The 18,480-nt window shown below is 32.8% G+C and overlaps 1 protein-coding gene across 1 annotated transcript in view; it reads right to left on the reverse strand.

The window, feature by feature from the left end:
- Positions 1-958: 958 nt before the first annotated feature.
- Positions 959-18,480, reverse strand: part of LOC126965052 (lachesin-like) — a 48,108-nt gene continuing 30,586 nt past the window's right edge. Inside the window, exons 2-10 of the mRNA XM_050808496.1 lie at positions 18,254-18,351; positions 13,207-13,414; positions 12,019-12,177; positions 10,616-10,744; positions 9,796-9,933; positions 3,834-3,983; positions 3,269-3,301; positions 1,423-1,485; positions 959-1,221 (exon numbers count right to left, since the gene is read on the reverse strand). Of these exons, the coding sequence (XP_050664453.1) occupies positions 1,115-1,221; positions 1,423-1,485; positions 3,269-3,301; positions 3,834-3,983; positions 9,796-9,933; positions 10,616-10,744; positions 12,019-12,177; positions 13,207-13,414; positions 18,254-18,351 (1,085 nt within the window). The 3' untranslated portion in view covers positions 959-1,114. The remainder of the gene's footprint in view (positions 1,222-1,422; positions 1,486-3,268; positions 3,302-3,833; positions 3,984-9,795; positions 9,934-10,615; positions 10,745-12,018; positions 12,178-13,206; positions 13,415-18,253; positions 18,352-18,480) is intronic.

An 18,480-nucleotide genomic window follows, 5' to 3' on the forward strand; every position in this document is an offset into this window, starting at 1 on the left:
AAATTAAGTAACAACTAATTTATTTAGCTATTGACTAATTGTGATATTGCACGCCTCGAACGCGAAGCGGCGAGGTTGTGTTTTAAAACCGACCTGTCAAGGTCACACGATTTTCACTCTTTAAGCTGTATTTTTTTCTATTTCTCTTAAACATTATAAAAAGCACATCAATATAAAGCTGAGACACTAATATTCTTAAGTGTCAAAAAAAATATCAGGATTATTCAATCCTGACACTTTTTTTAAGTTGTCGAATACGTATTAATATAAAAAAAAAGTTCATTAAAAAAAAACGGCGTGGTACGGATATATCGAGAACGATTTGACGAAACGAATAAATTTTTTTTTTCACAATTTTCAGAATTAAGCAGAGATTAAAATCACGACTGTAGGCCTTCTCGTTTTTTTTTTTAATCGTAGTTGATTCGATTTTATTCGAAATATAAATTTAAAATGCAAAATTTTGCATGAGCGTTCAAGGCGTGCACTTTTGGAATTTCCAATTTTTTTTACATAAGCCGTTTTTTTTCAGTCTATTATAATACTTTCTTATCATTTTAAAACTATTTAGTATCATATTAACTAACACAAAGCTAAACTTATTTTCAACGATATGTTTTTCACGTGCAATAAATAAAATGCTAAAGATATTAACACAACAAATAAGAACAGTAAAATGCTAAAACAGAAGATTTGATAAAAAACCTCACAATATAGAAAAAAGAATTAGATAGGATATTTAAAAATTAAAAATAATTTCATATTCTATTTTGATAATACTGTGTTAACATGTTGAAATCATAAAGCATAAATATTTTTTACAAGGGCTATAAATTTATAAAAAGTACCGATATTTTTAATTTCCACCATTTAAAATCCACCAATTTTAAATAAGATTTCAGTTTTATTATAGACTTTTCAAGTTAGCTGCATAGAATTAAAATTTGCATGTGGCGAGATTCATTGTAAAATAAACAATATTAAGATAAGCTTACTATGCTTCTAGAAGGTTTACTGTAACATAATATCTACAGATACGTTGAACATCAGTCTTGTTCCACTAGAGTTAGACAATAAAGCACGTCAGACAACAATATTAACAATAACTCCAAGCTCACAACGAAACAACATTCAAGACATTCGTCGTTATCAAAGAGATCACTAACACGTAACACAGCTCGTTCCTTGAAACAGACCCGCTGTAGTCTTGTAATCTGAAATCTTAACAAATTTTATTAAATACACATTAAAGAAACAATTTGTACTTCAATATTAAAAATAATTATTATGTTCGCAATTTATTATTAAAAGATCAAATAATAAACGATATTTTCCTTTACATAATTAGAACTCTTCAAACTAATTAGCCCTTTAACGTGTACAAAGAAAATATCGAGAGAGATTCTAATAATTTAAACTCACCCTGAGTGCCGTAGGGAGTGCTCTCAGATTCCTTATCGATCATAATGTTAAGCCTTTGTATTACTGGAAACAAAACAAAGTATGTAAGTTGTACATTATAGATGTTTATTGAATTATAGTTAATGTTCTAAAATAGTGTAAACAGAGTAATAAAAAAGAAGAATTGGAAGCATCAGCCGCAGTTGTTGAACAATCCGACTGAGGCAAAAGAAGTCATATGATGTGTGCGTCACGAGTGTAATAACTCATTGGTCGAGTTGAACTTATTATTTTATCTTCCATAGAATTGTAATTATAAATAATATAAAATTTAAATATGTTTTTTAAAGTATTTTTGACTTTTTGCTTTTATTGTGATTCAGACCTTTTATTTGGCCGACTTTTAAGCATTTGGCTTTCTTTGAATGAATTGGCATCCCATTACTTGCCACAGTTTCTTGAGTCAAGTATCCATCTTGTCCTATTTTATTAGTCTGTATATTAACTTACAATTGACAGTACAATATTGCATATTTTATTTTAAAAGAGCGCAAAAAAAGAATGCTGGGAGAGTTTTTTGCACCGCTTCTTCTCTCTCAGAGTGCCCTTATTTCCGAAGCGGTAGTAGTATCTAGTATATAAGAAATGACATCAAAAAGAATTCTAAAGGAATAAATTTTGAGAAAAATCCTTTTTTTTAGCCTTTCTTCCTTTTATTCTTTTATCCCTTTTAATCAGTGTCTGGATAGTTTCAATCTCAACACTTCGCAAGTAGGTACGAACAGAGAGTAATTTTTATATTATTTGTCATTACCATCATCATTTTTTTTTTTATATAAAAGATCAACAGGTTCGCGGAATGGGAGTGGTGAGGCAACCGCCCATGGACATCCGCAACAGCAGGTGTCAAGAGATGCGTTGCCGGCCTTCAGGGTAGGAGTATGCTATTTTCTTGAAGACTTTGAAGACTACAGAGTATCTCAAGTGACATTGACAGGCATCAACAATCATATAATCACACATATAATAAAAGATATTAACAAAACGTCTTCCAGAGGGTAAAATGTAAACTATTATTTGCTATAAGAGTCCTTATAATTATTCCCTAGTTCCTTTATATTATGAAATACCTTAACTTAATATTTAACGAGGCTTCAAATTCAAATATTTTTATTCAAAATAGGATTTGACATCACTTTTGAAAGTCGAAAAAAACTACCACCCATTCCAAAATGAATGCCTCAGGCATGAGAAGAACGGACGCAAAAAACTCAGTGGCTCTTCTTATCGCCACCGTCTCCCATCTGATGGTGGTGTGTTGATTGAACTCTTATTAAAGTCAAAGTCAAATAAACTTTTGTTCATTTAGGCTTAAACTATACGCTTTAGAATCGTCACTATAAATATTTCTTTTAAATTACTGAATCTACAAAATGTTTGGATGAAGTTGAGCTTATTAGGATTATATAGAGCTTACTTTAACATAACATTATTATCCGCGATATGAGACTCAATGTCATGTTGATTCGCATAATTTTTGCATTTTATAGAGTTTTAAATTTGATATACTTATTCGATGGATTGAGAAAGTTATAGTTTAAATTAATTTTATTTTACTTATGATCCTATTAATGTTATTAATTGCACATTTATTACAATATAACTTCCATTTCCAATTATATATATTATTTTTAACGTTATTATTTATTCATAAATTTTCGTATTAAATCATTTTGCCGGAAATTCAGTACACTCGTGATACTTTTTAGCGTAAATAAGTAGATGTTTGTTGATACTTAATAGTAGATTATATCAATATCCATTATTTTATTGAATATCTTTGCAAATAAGATAGTTAGGTACAAACCATTTTTATTCTCCAATGCTGGTGGTGGCATGGCTGTAAAAAAACAAATAAATATATAAAATAATCAAACCTGAACCAATAGAGTTTATGCCACTTTGAATTATACTGTTGGCACATAGAATAGTTTTAAGTCTATTAATAAATAATTAATTTGTGACTGGTCTGCTCTAAAAGGGAAGCGTAAAAATTACTTTAATTTCTCGACTTAAATGACAAGTCGACATGATTAAACAGAAGAATTCATTTTCAAATGCAGCAACTTCATGCTCAGGTACTCAGGTACAAAAAAGTAATTGAAATCAGAAATATAAAGTAAAATTACTTTCCAAAACAAATCTGCGTGAATCAACACTAGTGGAAAACTCAACTCAACTGGTGTGTTGATTCAAGTAGATTTTTTATTACACTTTGTTTTTATATGAAAATTGTTTTTTTTTTTAATTTAAAGTCAAATAAGCTTTCTGTTTCAACCTTAACGACCTAGGCGAACACGGCAAAGTGTAGATTTTTTAATTTTTGAGAAAAGAAGACATAAAATTACGTATAATTTTATCAAATTACTTACGATATAGCTTGATCGTGCCCTCTGTGTCCCCCAAAGAGTTCTTAGACACGCACTTATATGAACCGTAATCAGAGTTTTTGATCCTTCGTAGAGACAATCTCAACACAGAACGAAACGTGCCGCTTATCCTTTGTGGCTCTAAGCTTCCTCCTGCAATAATACTAAAATTAATGTCTTATAAAAGGAATGACTTATAATGATAAAAAACATTGTATTTTATTTCAGTCTCCCTGAATACCAGATCTTGAAAGGTCTTGGAAACGTCGGGTTTACTAAAATAAAAATGTAACTTTACGCAAAAATCTAATGTAAAAACACAGTTACAAGGTAGAAAAATATTTTATTTTCTTTATGAGAAAAATTAACAAAACGAGCAAGACCTTTCTACTGGTGGTAAGTGATACCCTCTCCATATCCATTAAAATGTAGAGCCGCTTAGAAACCGCTAGATTGAATCTAAAATACCTCACCCGACTTTTCCTATTCTTATAATATTTTCCTAATAAAAATTCATCCTTTTGAACCGAAAACTTATTTAACGGCGTTGAGCACTTTAATTCGGATGGGTATAAAATGTTAAACCCGCGTCAGGACACGTGACCTGATCGAAAATTCGTAAGACACTCGTTGAAATTATGGAAGAAAGTTGATTTTTCTAAGAGATAAACTCTTTATTGTATAATAATTGAAATAGTACTGAAGTATTAAATTATTTATGTAATATAAATTGTCACTTTTGTGTACGATAAAGAGAAAATTGAATATTGTATTAAACGACATAAATGCTAGTACTTTTATACTAATTAATAAAGCAATCCGCGTGAAATTGTTCCAAAATATTCAAGAATGCACAAATTTAATGTTCAAGTTTGGCAGAACCGGTAAGTCTATTTATGTAAGACTGTCATACCTACAGTAGGCAAAATAAGGAATATAATTTATTTTCACTTATAGATTGTTTATTTATTTATTTATTTAAGCACACCACATCATATACAATACAATTTTCTTAATCTAATGTTACAATTAGTAGTTCTAAAGTATACGACAATTATGGTGAACATAAAAATTACAAAAATTCTCCCTAAATACTTCTGAAAAATATAACTAAACTATAATAAAAATAAAAAATTAAAGTACAAATTATAACTTTAACTTATTAAAATAATGAAAATAATGAAGACGAAAAAAAAGAAAAACTACTTATTTCACAAATGCGATTGAGTACGAGCTAAGTGTTTAACAACACTTTCTTTAAACCTGACCAGCCCACCACCGAATATATCAAGTTCTGAATTGGTATCGTTTAACTTATTGTACTCGCGAATAATTCGAGCGAGAGGCGCCTGAACTCCCAGGTTGGTTTTTACAGAAGGAACTTGGAAGATTCTCTTTATTTTGAACCTTGGGAATAAATATGGGACAGCAAGGTTAATATTCTGCAAGAAGTTACTACATTGTATTTGACCGTTTAAGAGTTTGTACAAAAATATTACTCCGGAAAGAGATCTCCGATCGAGCAATGAAATCATATTATTTTTCCTGAGGTGCTGATGGTATGGGTGTCTATGAGAGAATCCAGTACTAATGTATGCAAGGTGTCGTGTGAATGCTCTTTGGATACTCTCGATGCGTTGCGAATGGATCGTATATAGGGGATTCCATATAATACTACCATATTCGATATGACTGCGCACTAGAGCGTTATATAGAATTGTTTTCGTTTTGGAGCCGAAACAATTCGAGTTTCGCTTTAGAAATCCTAACATTCGTGCGGATGTGGTAACTACTTTATTAACTTGTGCAATAAACGTTAGTTTGCTATCAATAGTTACCCCCAAATCACGAATTTCCTGCACTTCTTTTAATGGTGTGCCATCGAGCTCATACACTGTAACAAGCGTTTTTTTTTCTAGTGTACTTAATATGAAAACATTTGCTTGCATTTAGGATCATACCATTTAATAGTCACCAATCTTTTATACCATTGAGATCACTTTGAACAAAAGCAGCCTCAGAGGCAGAGTTGATAACTTTATAAATTTTTAAATCATCGGCGAAGAGAGATGCTTTACAATATTTGATATGATTCCTAACGTCATTCACAAATATCAAAAAGAGCAACGGTCCTAGGTGGGATCCCTGGGGAACACCAGATCGCGCAATATATGAATGAGATTCAGTGCCTCCTACAACTACTGACTGAAGTCTATTATGAAGATATGACTCGGACCACTTCAGTAAGTTTCCTCCAATTCCATAATTACTTAGCTTCTGAATCAATAAAGGGTGACTGAGTTTATCGAGGGCATTACTAAAGTCTGTATATATCGCATCAATCTGGCGCCCATTGTCCAATTCTTGACATACTTCGGTGACAAAAGAGATGAGGTTCGTTTGAATTGAACGGCCCTTCCTGAAACCATGTTGCTCATCGGAGATCAAACTATACATATTTTTGGAGATAACAGGATGAAGGACTGATTCAAAAAGCTTGGAAAAACAAGACAAAATGCATATAGGACGGTAATTTTTTACGTCGGTAATATCCCCCTTTTTATATATAGGTACAACACGAGACTTTTTCCATTCTTCAGGAAATACACCTTCTATAAGTGATCTATTGAAGATAATAGTTAAGGATAATGATATTGCAAACCTACATCGTTTAACAAAGAGAGGAGGAATCGAGTCTGGCCCAGCTCCTTTATTAATGTCGAGTCCTTTTATTTTCTGTGATATTTCAGCTTCACTGAAGCTCAGGGACATCAGAGAATGAACATTACCAATATCGACTAGACTAGAACTGCGAACGCGACGCTGACCACAAGTGTATATAGAAGAAAATTTATATGAAAATAGATTGGCAATATCCGCTGCTATTTGTGCTGTAACATTATCCATTTTCATACAAGAGGGAAGTGTTGAATGGCCGCCTTTTTTATTTTTAACAAAACTCCAAAAACATTTTGGATTATTTGGAATGTTTGCTTCAATATTTCTCTTGTATTTAGTATAGCAATCATCATAAAGTTTATGACAACGCTTTCTAATCATGTGATACTCGAATTCATCTCTAGGATTCTTATATATTCGGAACCTCTTACGTAATTTTTCTTTTTCAGAAAGCAATTTTATTAAGGAAGAGCTGAACCATACTGGATATATAGATCTCGTGTTAGTTGTTTTAGGAACAAATTTGTTAATGATATTGTTAATTATTTTATAGAACTCAGATACCATACTATTTACGTTATCATGGACGCATAGCCTTCGATTCCAATCAATAGTTTTCAGATCATTGATAATAGAAACATAGTCACCTTTATAAAAATTTAGTTTTGCATTACCTCTCGCTCGCAAAAATGATATTCCACAACTTTCAATATTTAACAATATGCTAGGATGATTCGTATATATCCTACTTAACACGTCAGGTGGGGCTGATACATTAATATTAGACATGTTACTCAATACTAAATCTAAAAAGCGGTCATCGCTATTACTAATACAATTATTTATTTATTTATTTATTTATCAAAGATACAATGTAACATTACAGATTAAATCTTAAGCGTTACAAAGATATTATTTTTTATTAATTAAATTGCTTTAGGTTATTCATAGACATAAAATCAACTAAGGCAAAGCCAAGAGTATTGTTATAGTTAGAGGGAGTCATAAAAACTTCGTTTGCTTGTGACTTCCAGTTAATAAACCCTAGGTTGAAATCACCAACTATAATGACATCATCGCTTAAGTTGAAAGCTAAGTCAATTTTGTCCAAAAATTGTGTCAACGTCCCAATTTTTACAGGTGGAGGTAGATACAACACACATATAGAAAGTTTTTTTATTGCTTGATTAATATTTACATGTAATGTGACCCATAAATCCTCGACATCTGATTCCCATGACTCAACTCTGAAAGAAGAAATGTCCTTAGAGACTGCTAACATAACTCCTCCACCATCTGATTTAGTATTGCTAGAACTCGAACGATCCCTACGATAGACGGTATATCTGTTGTCAAATAATTCATTGTTTGAAATACTGGATCTCAACCAAGTTTCGGTAAGAGCGATGACCTCATAATTAGAAGTTGATAAGTTCTTTAGAAAGTTTGTCGTCTTAGTTCTCAACCCTTGAGCATTTTGGTAATAAATGTTAAGCATCTTATAAAAAAAACTATAGAGAAAAACAATAAATTATTAAGCTACAATTATATACTAAGTTTACAATTTAATATACTAAATTAAGTTAAAAGATTTAAGGTTTCGTTGTTCTTAATAAGCAAGGCTTGGCAGTTTTCATTTTTTCTAGTAAAAACGCGCCCATTGCGAATCCATACAAACTTATACTGCATCTGTTTTGCTTTCAAACGGGTAGCCGCGTAAAGAGCATTGGTTAATGGAGTTAGATGTTCGGATACAAATTTAGGTTTTTTAGTTCCTCCAATACCAAGATGGCGAGAGTTTAACTTATCTTGCGGATTCTTCTTGTTAAATTTGCTCACAGCAGCCAGAACGACGTCACGTTTGCGCGGAGTACCTAACTTAACTACGACGGATCAAGGTCTATTATTGTCATTTGTTAATTTAGCCACTCTTGTCACGTGTTGTACATCATCCTGAGTGAGAGGACAGTCCACAGTCTTGGCAATCTGAATTACAGTTTCAAATAAATTCTCTGATCTATTCTCTGGGATCCCATTAATAAGTATATTGTTCTCCCGTACATGAAGTTCGACGGAGCTTAGCCGGTTCGTTAGATCAGTGACAGTAGATTTTAACCTCTCATTATCTTTTTTTAAATGGACTATGTCAATATTCTTTTGTTCTAGCGATGATTTAATGTCTTCAAATTGTCGGTTCAGGAAGCTGATTGTGTCTTGGAACTCGGCTACCTTTTCAGTGAGATTGTTAAGTTCCGACGTAACCAATCGTTTGATTGTCACGGTGAGGACTGAAGATAGCTCCTGTTGTAAAATATCTCGCAATTTTTCTTCAGTAACAAATGGTTCTATTTCTGGCAGCTGTGGAGGGGATCTATGTGAGGGCTTTATTCGCTGTGTTATCAGAGCATGAAGGTTCACTTCCGGGGCTTGTTTCTTGAGAGCTCATATCATGGGCGCTTCCATCGGAATTTGCGCGAGCTTGCGATAACGTGTTTGCATTGTCATCTTTAGGCTGCCTCTCAGAGCATTCAGGACACCTGAATGACGCTTTTTGTCTTGCGACCATCTCAATAAAGCGCTTGCGTGGGACATTTGCATAATCTAGATCGTATTTTAGCTTACAGATATGGCAGCACAAATAATCCTTTTTTGGCAACACATTATGACAGCTAGCACAAATATTTGAAGGGGCCATTATAAGTTTATATCAGTTATAATAAATTCTAACAAAAAAAAATTTAAAAAATGTTTAGATGGATCCTACGAATAAGGCAGATTTAATGAAGATATATATCAAATATTTAAAAATTTTATAAATAAGATTTCTTGTAATTCGTTGTTAAATTATTATCATTACTGCTTCTATTGTTTTCTAAAACAATTTAGAAGATAACTGTTATTATGTAATTTATTTATATTACGCAGATTACATAATGTATATAAAGGATGTCAATATTGGCTGGCTTTTTTACAATTATTTTATGATTTGGGCTTAGAATAATAACGCTCAGAACGTGAGTAGGTAGTAAGCGAATTTAAGCAATTGCACGCTGCCAAGTTCCATGACAAACAGCGCGCGAAATTTAATTGAGAAATGACTTACTGTGCAGTGAGAGGTTATAAAAACGCGTCTCATAATAAAAATAAAATTATTATTAGAAAATCACATTTCATGCGTTTTTACTATTTCACAATATATAGTTTAAGCTAATACATTCCTCAAAACAACAAAATAGTTCGTAAACAAATCAGACGCAAGAAGTATCTAAAGCCTTTAATACCTTACCAATAGGGACTATTTCTCCATCTTCTCGGCTCCAGTAGCTGACTGGTTTCGGGAAAGCCTCTGTTTCACATTCCAACACCAAGTCAGTACCGAGAGCAGCTCCTACCAGCTGGTTTCTTATTGTGATGACCGGCGGAACTAAAACAAAAATATTTTAGTACTTCTGACTTATATATTGTAGTATACAAAGAAATATTTTATGTTAGCTAAGGCAAAAGAGTATGGTGTTATATTGACAACTAATGGCGCCCCACAGATTCACTCGTGAATAATATTTTTTTATAATAATATAACTATTGAAGCTTATGTATAAGAAATAGTATTCGATATTGTGGACTGTAAAAATGTATACTTTTGTGAAATATTGTATTTATGTATCACTAACCATTACTGTGTAAATTGTTCAAAATAAATATATTTGAAGTACTTTCAAACTCTAATATATTTGTTGAACAATTCGATTTTAATTTTATTAGTAATTAAGTTGCAAAATACTTGTAAATAATAAATATTATGGTAAATAAAAAATGTTGTGAAGAATATAAAAAAATATAGTTTAACACAGCTTAGTAACGTTATTTCAATAAGAATTTGTTAAAAGTTGATGAAAATGTTCTTAAATAATTAATATTTTGACAGATTGTATTAAATAGCATTGAAATTTTTTTTCTATGAAAGAATTCTTTTGAGAATTTTGCTTTTTGTTTCTTTGTTCGAACAGTTTTAATATCGGGTAGTTTTTAAATACATTGCTAGTTTTCTCTAGAGTTCAAAATAAAGTAGTGTATAAAAAGGTTTATGAATTGAATGTAAAACTCACATTCCACAGAAAGCATTATTCTTTTGCTCACGGTAGGAGGTACTCCATTGGAAGCAATACATAAATAGGCTCCAGCGTGCTGCCGGCTCACTCTCGTTATATTTAATACAGGACCCTCCAGTGACGTCACTACAATCATAAACACAATATCAGTCGCTACGAATCTAACAACGTAACAACTTTTATCCAGTGTATTTATATAGTGTATTGCACTATATTTCATACTGAGAATTTTTTATAGTTTTCCAATAATTTTCAAAAACCGAGAAAACGTGATTCCTAAAAAGAGAAAAAAAAATCTTCACATTATTTGGTGCAAAGGTTTTTTTTAAGCATTAGTATTCCAACATTTCATCATATTATGACAAACACATAAGTCATTCTTTGGCTCAGTTCAGTCGTTTGATAACTGCGGCTAGTATTACTTCTCATTATTTTTATTAGTCTTTTGTTTATTTTATGAACGAAACGAGCAGGTCGTTCAGCTGATGGTAATTGATACGTCCTACCCATAACAATGCAGTGCCGCTCAGGATGCTTAAATAACCCAAAAATTCTGAGCGGCATAAGAATTATTGCGCTCGTCACGTTGAGACATAAGATGTTAAGTCTCATTTGCCCAGTAATTTCACTAACTAAGGCGCCCTTAAAACCGAACGAACCGAATATTAGTCTGTGTTCAAGGTAAAACTTTGAGTGATAATATTTACAATATTTTTAAATGAAAGTGAAACGTGCAGTGCCCCAATATTTGGAAAGGGTAGTTCATTACCTCATCAGATCTATTAATACTAAAAAGGCATTAAGTGTGCAATATTATTGTCGCGGAGCATAGCTTCTATGTAAATGAGAGAGTTATCAAACTTCAAGGCATTGATAATTTCAACAGCTCCGTCACAAATACTCGTAGCTCATCGGAAAATTGTTAATAAAACTTCTAGTGCAAATTGCTAATTTGTAGATGGAAGAGACTTATTTTGAAAATAGAACAGACCCGGGGGTATATAAGATTTCCTAAGCGTGGCTTATGGCAGTTCGAGTTCAGACTCGAAAGTGAAAAGGAAAAGAAAGAAGGGAAGAAAAAGTAGTGAAGAGTATAAAAAGTAGAGAAGATAGAAGAGAACGAGTGTTCGATTCGGTGTGATATGCTGGAGGCACCGCCATCTGAAGAAGAAATTAAGGCTGGTTCCTTTAAGCTATATATTACTTTCCAATCCCTAACCCACTCTCATGACATTATTTTGCAAATGGTTAAGAGGTTTAAATGATGGAATGTGAGAAACAGCTACCAATGGACATCATATGTAAGAAGTTTTCTACGAAACGCGATTATTAAACTTATAACTCAACATTCAAACTATCGGTACAGTAAAAAATTCCACCATCGAGCTCGTCAGTATTACCTTGTGAACCATCGCCTAGAGGGATTGTTTTAAAGTGTTCCCTCCGCCAAGTAATCTGAGGTTGTGGTGATCCAGTAGCAGCGCACGTCAGACTCACTGAAGCTGCCTCTCGTACTGTTTGGTCTGTGCTCGTTCCACGATCAATAATATCTGGCGAAACTGACAAAATAACACAATGTTTAATGTATTATGCTTCGCGAATCATCTGCAACAGATCTGTCGACTTATAACGGCTTATCCTTTCTTCACAAGGCATCCAGTATGACTTATTTGTAAAAATCAATATAATTGTGAACCAATATTGTTACAAAATGGTTACAAAGATCACGTTATTTTTCGTGAGATTCGTAAAATTCGATGTACGATTCTCGTATTGTAAGTAGCTACCAGCGTGAGGAGATCTCTACCTTTTCTTTCATATAATAATTAGGTCAAGTATGGCATAACTAGCTGTGCCTGTGTGTGTGTGTATTAACCCTTGTTAATGCTTATTAACAACTAGATTGTTCAACATTATTTGAATATTCGTAAGAGATAAATGAATAAATTGGCGCGCGACTTTTGATTACTAGTGACTGAGCTTTCGAAGTAAATATGATGTGTAACATAACAAGCGATAGAACAGCGAGCGTGTATTAAATTATTTTCGGAATTATAATTTTGTTTGTTATAGAAGACGGAGACCAACGAATATATCCTAAACTTACACCAGACAGTAAGAAGTGATTCAACAGCAGCATAGAACCACACGAGATCTTAGGAAGTTGTACGCATTTTTATAGGGATTCGTGTCGTATCGTCCTGAAAGCTCATTCCACAATTTCGGTTTTATGAAATCTGCAGTCCTAACATGTATTAATATAATCCATTCAAATATCATGTAAACAAAACCTTCTGTTATCTTTAGAATACTTGAATAAATATTATATATCTTTAGAGTACTTGAAGTATCCGGGAAGTGCATCATTTAAAATTAAATTTGAAAACTGGCGTAAATGATTCAGTATTTTGCATAAAATCATTAATTTAATGCACATCCAAACTCTACAGACCGGAACACAATATAAGTACAGGTCCACAGCTATCTTGTGACATAAAAGGTGTGGTGACGTAGGTACGGCCCTCTGGCGTACTTGCTCCTATTGATAGTACAATAAGCAATAGTGAGAGATAATAATATATGCTTACCAACTATATCTAAATACCCAAGCTGACTCTTCATCGGGTCGGTATTTATCTGACACATGTACCATCCTCGGTCTGTCTCCCGGAGCTCCCTGATGTGCAGGAACCAAGTTCTATGATCACTGTGAGTAACAGCCACTCTTCTACTTCTTGATATCACGTGTGTGTGGATTGTGAGGATTGTCTGTGTGTCAACACGAAGCCAAGCAACCTGAGAAAAGAAGATAACATTTACAAAGGTTAGTCAGGCGTGTTTATGTTGTGGTTTTAAATTTAGTTAAATTTTTCTCAAGCAAATTCGAAATTTTATCGATACATAGTTCATATCTCCACATGGCTTTATTGTTGTTTTTTTTATGACACTAAACGACGAGACAAGCAGGACGTTCAGCTGATGATAATTGATACGCTCTGCCCAAATAATGCAGTGCAGCTGAGAATTCTTAAAATACCTAAAAGTTCTAAACGGCACTACAGCTGCTCTCGTCACCTTGAGACATAAGATGTTAAGTCTCATTAATTTGTTGAATTTAAAATATAGGTTAGATAAAGTAAAGCTGTTTATCATGAGGCAGTGCCCAATACTGCTAATCAATTATGCTGAACCCACCTCTATAGCGCAAATACTACCTTCGAGGTAGCTGATTTAAATAATATGAAAGTATCTGCATTATTTATTTAAATATAGACTTATACAGTATACACAAAGACTTATACAGTATATAAAAAAATATGATAAGTTATTAGAGAATCATTATACTATAGTTATCTTAGGTTTAAATGCTATGAGACCATCGCAAAATAGACCAGCCCCGGATGTCTCCAAAATATTATTTAATGAATGACAGACACGAAATAGTGGCGCGTTGCTGCCAACGTTAGTTCTTACAGTGGGTAGATAGAAAAGTTTATGTTTGCTTCTTGTCCCAAATCTCGGTATGTTTTATGTTATTTTGCTGAAGGTATTCGGTGTATCTTAGCATGTTGTTTAAAACTTTATATAAAAACGAGTGTTCAAGCATACGAAGTCTATCAGTGAGTTTATTAAAAAAAAAACTTTTTTATTTATAGTCGTTTCTGTTGCTTATATTTCAAATAATAAAACATATGTGCTTGGTAAAAGAGCGATTATATCGTTCAATGCGATCCCTGTTGACAGAATATCACTATCATTTCTATTGACTTCACAAAATACAAACATTACGAAACACTCCCTGTCATGCAACGAAATGACTTTTTATTATCTAAATCACAATCTTGTAAAATTTATCGCGACAAATATAAACTTTAATGCCACCAAGATTTATTATAAGCACCGGATATGCTTTTACAACAAGGTCATAAATATCTTTGCTTTGGTACACCTTGGTATTGTATCTTGCTGAAACAAAGATTGTGCAATTATATTATTATATATGAAGATTTACTGTATAACCTCATACTTCTAGATGCTTTCCTTTGAAAGTGAGCTGGTCTATGCGTTACGCTCTTTGCTAAGTAGTTCTTTGTAAAGTAGTTCAAAAAAAAATATCGAATGGAGATCTTAGATATATAGATATAGAAGAAGTGATTTATCTCCTAAAATAAAAGCAACCATGACTGACACTTAAAGCTCTGTTCAAACTGAGGCGAATAACGCACGGGACGCGGGACGGAAGTAGGTCACGCCGATTGTGTCAGCTAACTTGTATGGACGTGTTCAAATTGACGCGAATTGTCGCTCAAGTTGAAGCGAAACAAGAGCCGGACGCCCGGCGCGATTATTTGATCTCGTTTCTCCAGTGTAGAACCAAAAATGACACGCGGGAAGTCGCGTCATTTTGAGAGGCTAAGCGAGCGAGCGAATTGCTCTAAAACAAACGCCTCGCGTTATAATATAATTAACTTAAATTGAATTTCCGCCTAGTGTGTAAGTACTTTTCATTTGAAGGCTATTTCCGTTTTATGTATTAGTTGGTCCTTGGGTTTGACCTTCACAAAAGCTAAACTGGTTAAGCACATTATTACGAATATGTGTAATGTGGATTGGATAAGATTATGTTTGAAAAAAATGAGTCCAATTTTAGTGAGTAACACATTGCGGTGGATTGTATAAAATTCTGTTTGAAATAATAATTCTAAGTTGTTTAAAACAGTTCATTAGTATCCAGTAGTATGTTTAGCCTTTTAACAGAATGAACATTGAAGACTTCGTAATCAGGAAAAAATAATCTTTTACGATTAAAGCCATTGAATGGTTTTTATAGTTAAATAAATTGAATTCAAATTCAAATATTTTTAAACAAAATAGGATGTGACATCACTTATTAAAAGTGAAAAAAATTACCAAAGCGAATGCCTCACATCTGAGAAGAATCGGCGCAACAAACTTAGCGGGCTTTTTTTTTCATCAAAAAAATATGTTCACAAAGTGATATTGTACAATTATTAAACTTATTATTTAATAGCCTGAGGGTGATTACTCCATTCCCGATCTGTGGTTTCATTAAGAATGACATTTATGTTATAGTAACCTTTACCACACAAACGTTATTTAACAATTCTTTTGAATAACGTAATACTTTTGTTTTGAACATTTTCTTGGATCTTGTTGTAAGAGCATAAAAAATATTGCCGTTTTCTGAAATCTTTATCATGGAAGTCGGCAGAATGCCATATTATAATATGTCATATTCTAAAATTTATTACTTCTGACTTTGTCTTCAGTCACACGCAGCTATTTTGTGGAATTTTGTTGTTTGCTGTTCTCCCGATCTGATACGACCTGGGAACCTTCAAGTTTATATCAAACACTCATTTCTAAAGTTGGCAATAAAATTTTTGACTTCTGAAAATTTCGTCATAAAAATCTTCAAATCCACTGCTGGATTACTTTATGGGATTTTCACAGGCAGTTATTTATTATTATTATTTTGAAAAGTGAAGTATGGTAACGTGTAAGAATAAATAAAATCCAAATCTAATCAGATGTCATGAAAAATTAGTGTTCACAGGTAAAGTCGCGGGCTCCTACGCTTAATATATAATCACAACTACATTGCAGGAGACTTGAATATATCTCTCAAAGTCAACACTGCCGACTCAAGTTTGAAGAACTTTGTATGCATGCACATAATCTGTATACTTTACTGTTCAACACGTTGCTTAAAGCTCGTCGCGAGTGATTCTGAAGGGGTTGTTTAAATGCTTACAGAATGTGTAGATTATCGGATAGAAGTTTCCGTAGGAACTCCGCTTAGGTTTGTCTTATATATTAATATGGATCTTAGAAGTAAGAAAATATCGGCTTTATCCTATAAGAACAACTTTCCAATAGTGTGAACGTTAATATAAATCTTTATGGGTCTGTTTCACAATGTACAAGTAAAGTTACCAATAGGCTACTTGCCACTCATCTATCGAATAAAAACATTATTTTCGTCTCATAATGTATAAATAGTGTTGAGAAGCAAATGAAGCGCCATTGCAATTATAGGATGAATCTCGTAGCAAATATCATACTTAAGTGTCAGGTACTGAATAGTCTGACAGAGTGACAAGAATTTGACAAAATGTCAGTTTATATCATGTTTAGTACTTGGTATATTGTGGCTTTGTTATAACTTATGGACAATTATGAAGGGCTCATGACAATTAATTAGTTGACATTTTCAAATTTAGTTACACGAAAGTGCAAAGTAATTATGTAATGATAAATAAACATTGCGGTATTGATCTAGCCTGTGTCAATTTGCTACTTTACTTGTACTAATAGTTGACATAGCCACTAAGTCTCTTAATAACCTAGTGCGTAATCAGGAACAGATCTCAGAACCCAAATCGTGCATTACCGAAAAATCAATGGCTTCAGTATATTATAATGTAAAAGATTTTGAAAATCCGATAAACAGACGAACAAAATAGTTTTTTCAGGTACCGTAAGGGATTTCATATTCCGAGGCATTCAGCGTTGTCAGTTACATGTGATCTGTAGTGACTTAGGAAAAGCGTTTGATCGCATGTTTTCCTTCATTCTGCTCCATGAGCTCATACTCTAGGTATTCGCAGAGACCTTTAAGATGGTTGGAAACATAAAGTACAAACAGTAGACAAGCTAGTAGTATTGGTAGTTCTTGTAGTTACTATATTATATTAATCCACTCAGGTGTTCCTCAGGGATTTGTACTGGGTCCATTGTTTTTCAATGTCCACTTCACTGACAATAATAGCTATTTGAAAGCTTCAAATGATATAATGGTCACTGACTATAAAAAATGTCTTAACTATATTGATGAATGTCACAAAATTCAAAAGTATCTGTGCTAACCAAAATAAATATATTATATTTATTTTACTAATACAATGATTTTGAACACGTTTTCGACTAGGTGGGTACCTCAGTGGGTCTGTTTTCTACCACGAAGCAGTAATGCGCAAGGATAGTTGTGTTTTGCTTTGACGTAGTAGCAGTGATATTACTGGGCTAATGTGACTAAACATGTTAATATAAATTAAAACTGAAGAGCGTAATTGCGATGCATTTCAAAATCTTAGAACCAATCAAGAATTTAGAGAGACACTGCATAGTCCTGGGCAGGATGAACCACTTACAAATAGGTTTTCTTAAAAACTATAATCTGATTTAATCAGCACCACATAACTGTAAAAATGGCGTAATAGATAATAATATTATATTATATTATTTACATGATAACCAATTTGGTTATCATACCATGCAACTTGCATATTCGCCTAGTGGTCTATGTAAGGACTGTTTTGTTTTGTTTTGTTAAATGATTTATTGAATGCAGAAAGACACAGCAATAGTTGAACCTTCTATTGTAATTTTAAATTTTCAATTCACCGTAGTCCATATTATCAACTTTGTTGTTAAAATCTATTTTAATTTTATCGATGTAAGATTACCAAATAAAAAAAGAGACGAGCGTAACGGCCCATTCTCATTAAATACTCACAGAATAAAGTGCAAAGTGCCCATAAATTAGTTAAGAAGAACAGGAGTATAAAAGAAAGTCCCAACGACTATAATATATATTATTTATTACAATACCTTGTATGTAGAAAGGTTATGCACGGAGCAAGCTAAGATAGCTTCCCGACCCAGTGGAGTTGTCACGTTCTCTATTGGACCGCTGAATCCGGGCTCATCTGTAACAAATATTGTATTTTACTATCATACCATTTTATGAAAATTGTTTTAAAATTTGTACGTAGAGAAAGAACAATTTCATTAATGTTATTATTATATTCAAAATGAATATGTGAATTTAAATTGAC

This window comes from Leptidea sinapis, chromosome 6 (assembly GCF_905404315.1).
Source record: "Leptidea sinapis chromosome 6, ilLepSina1.1, whole genome shotgun sequence".
NCBI lineage: Eukaryota > Metazoa > Arthropoda > Insecta > Lepidoptera > Pieridae > Leptidea > Leptidea sinapis.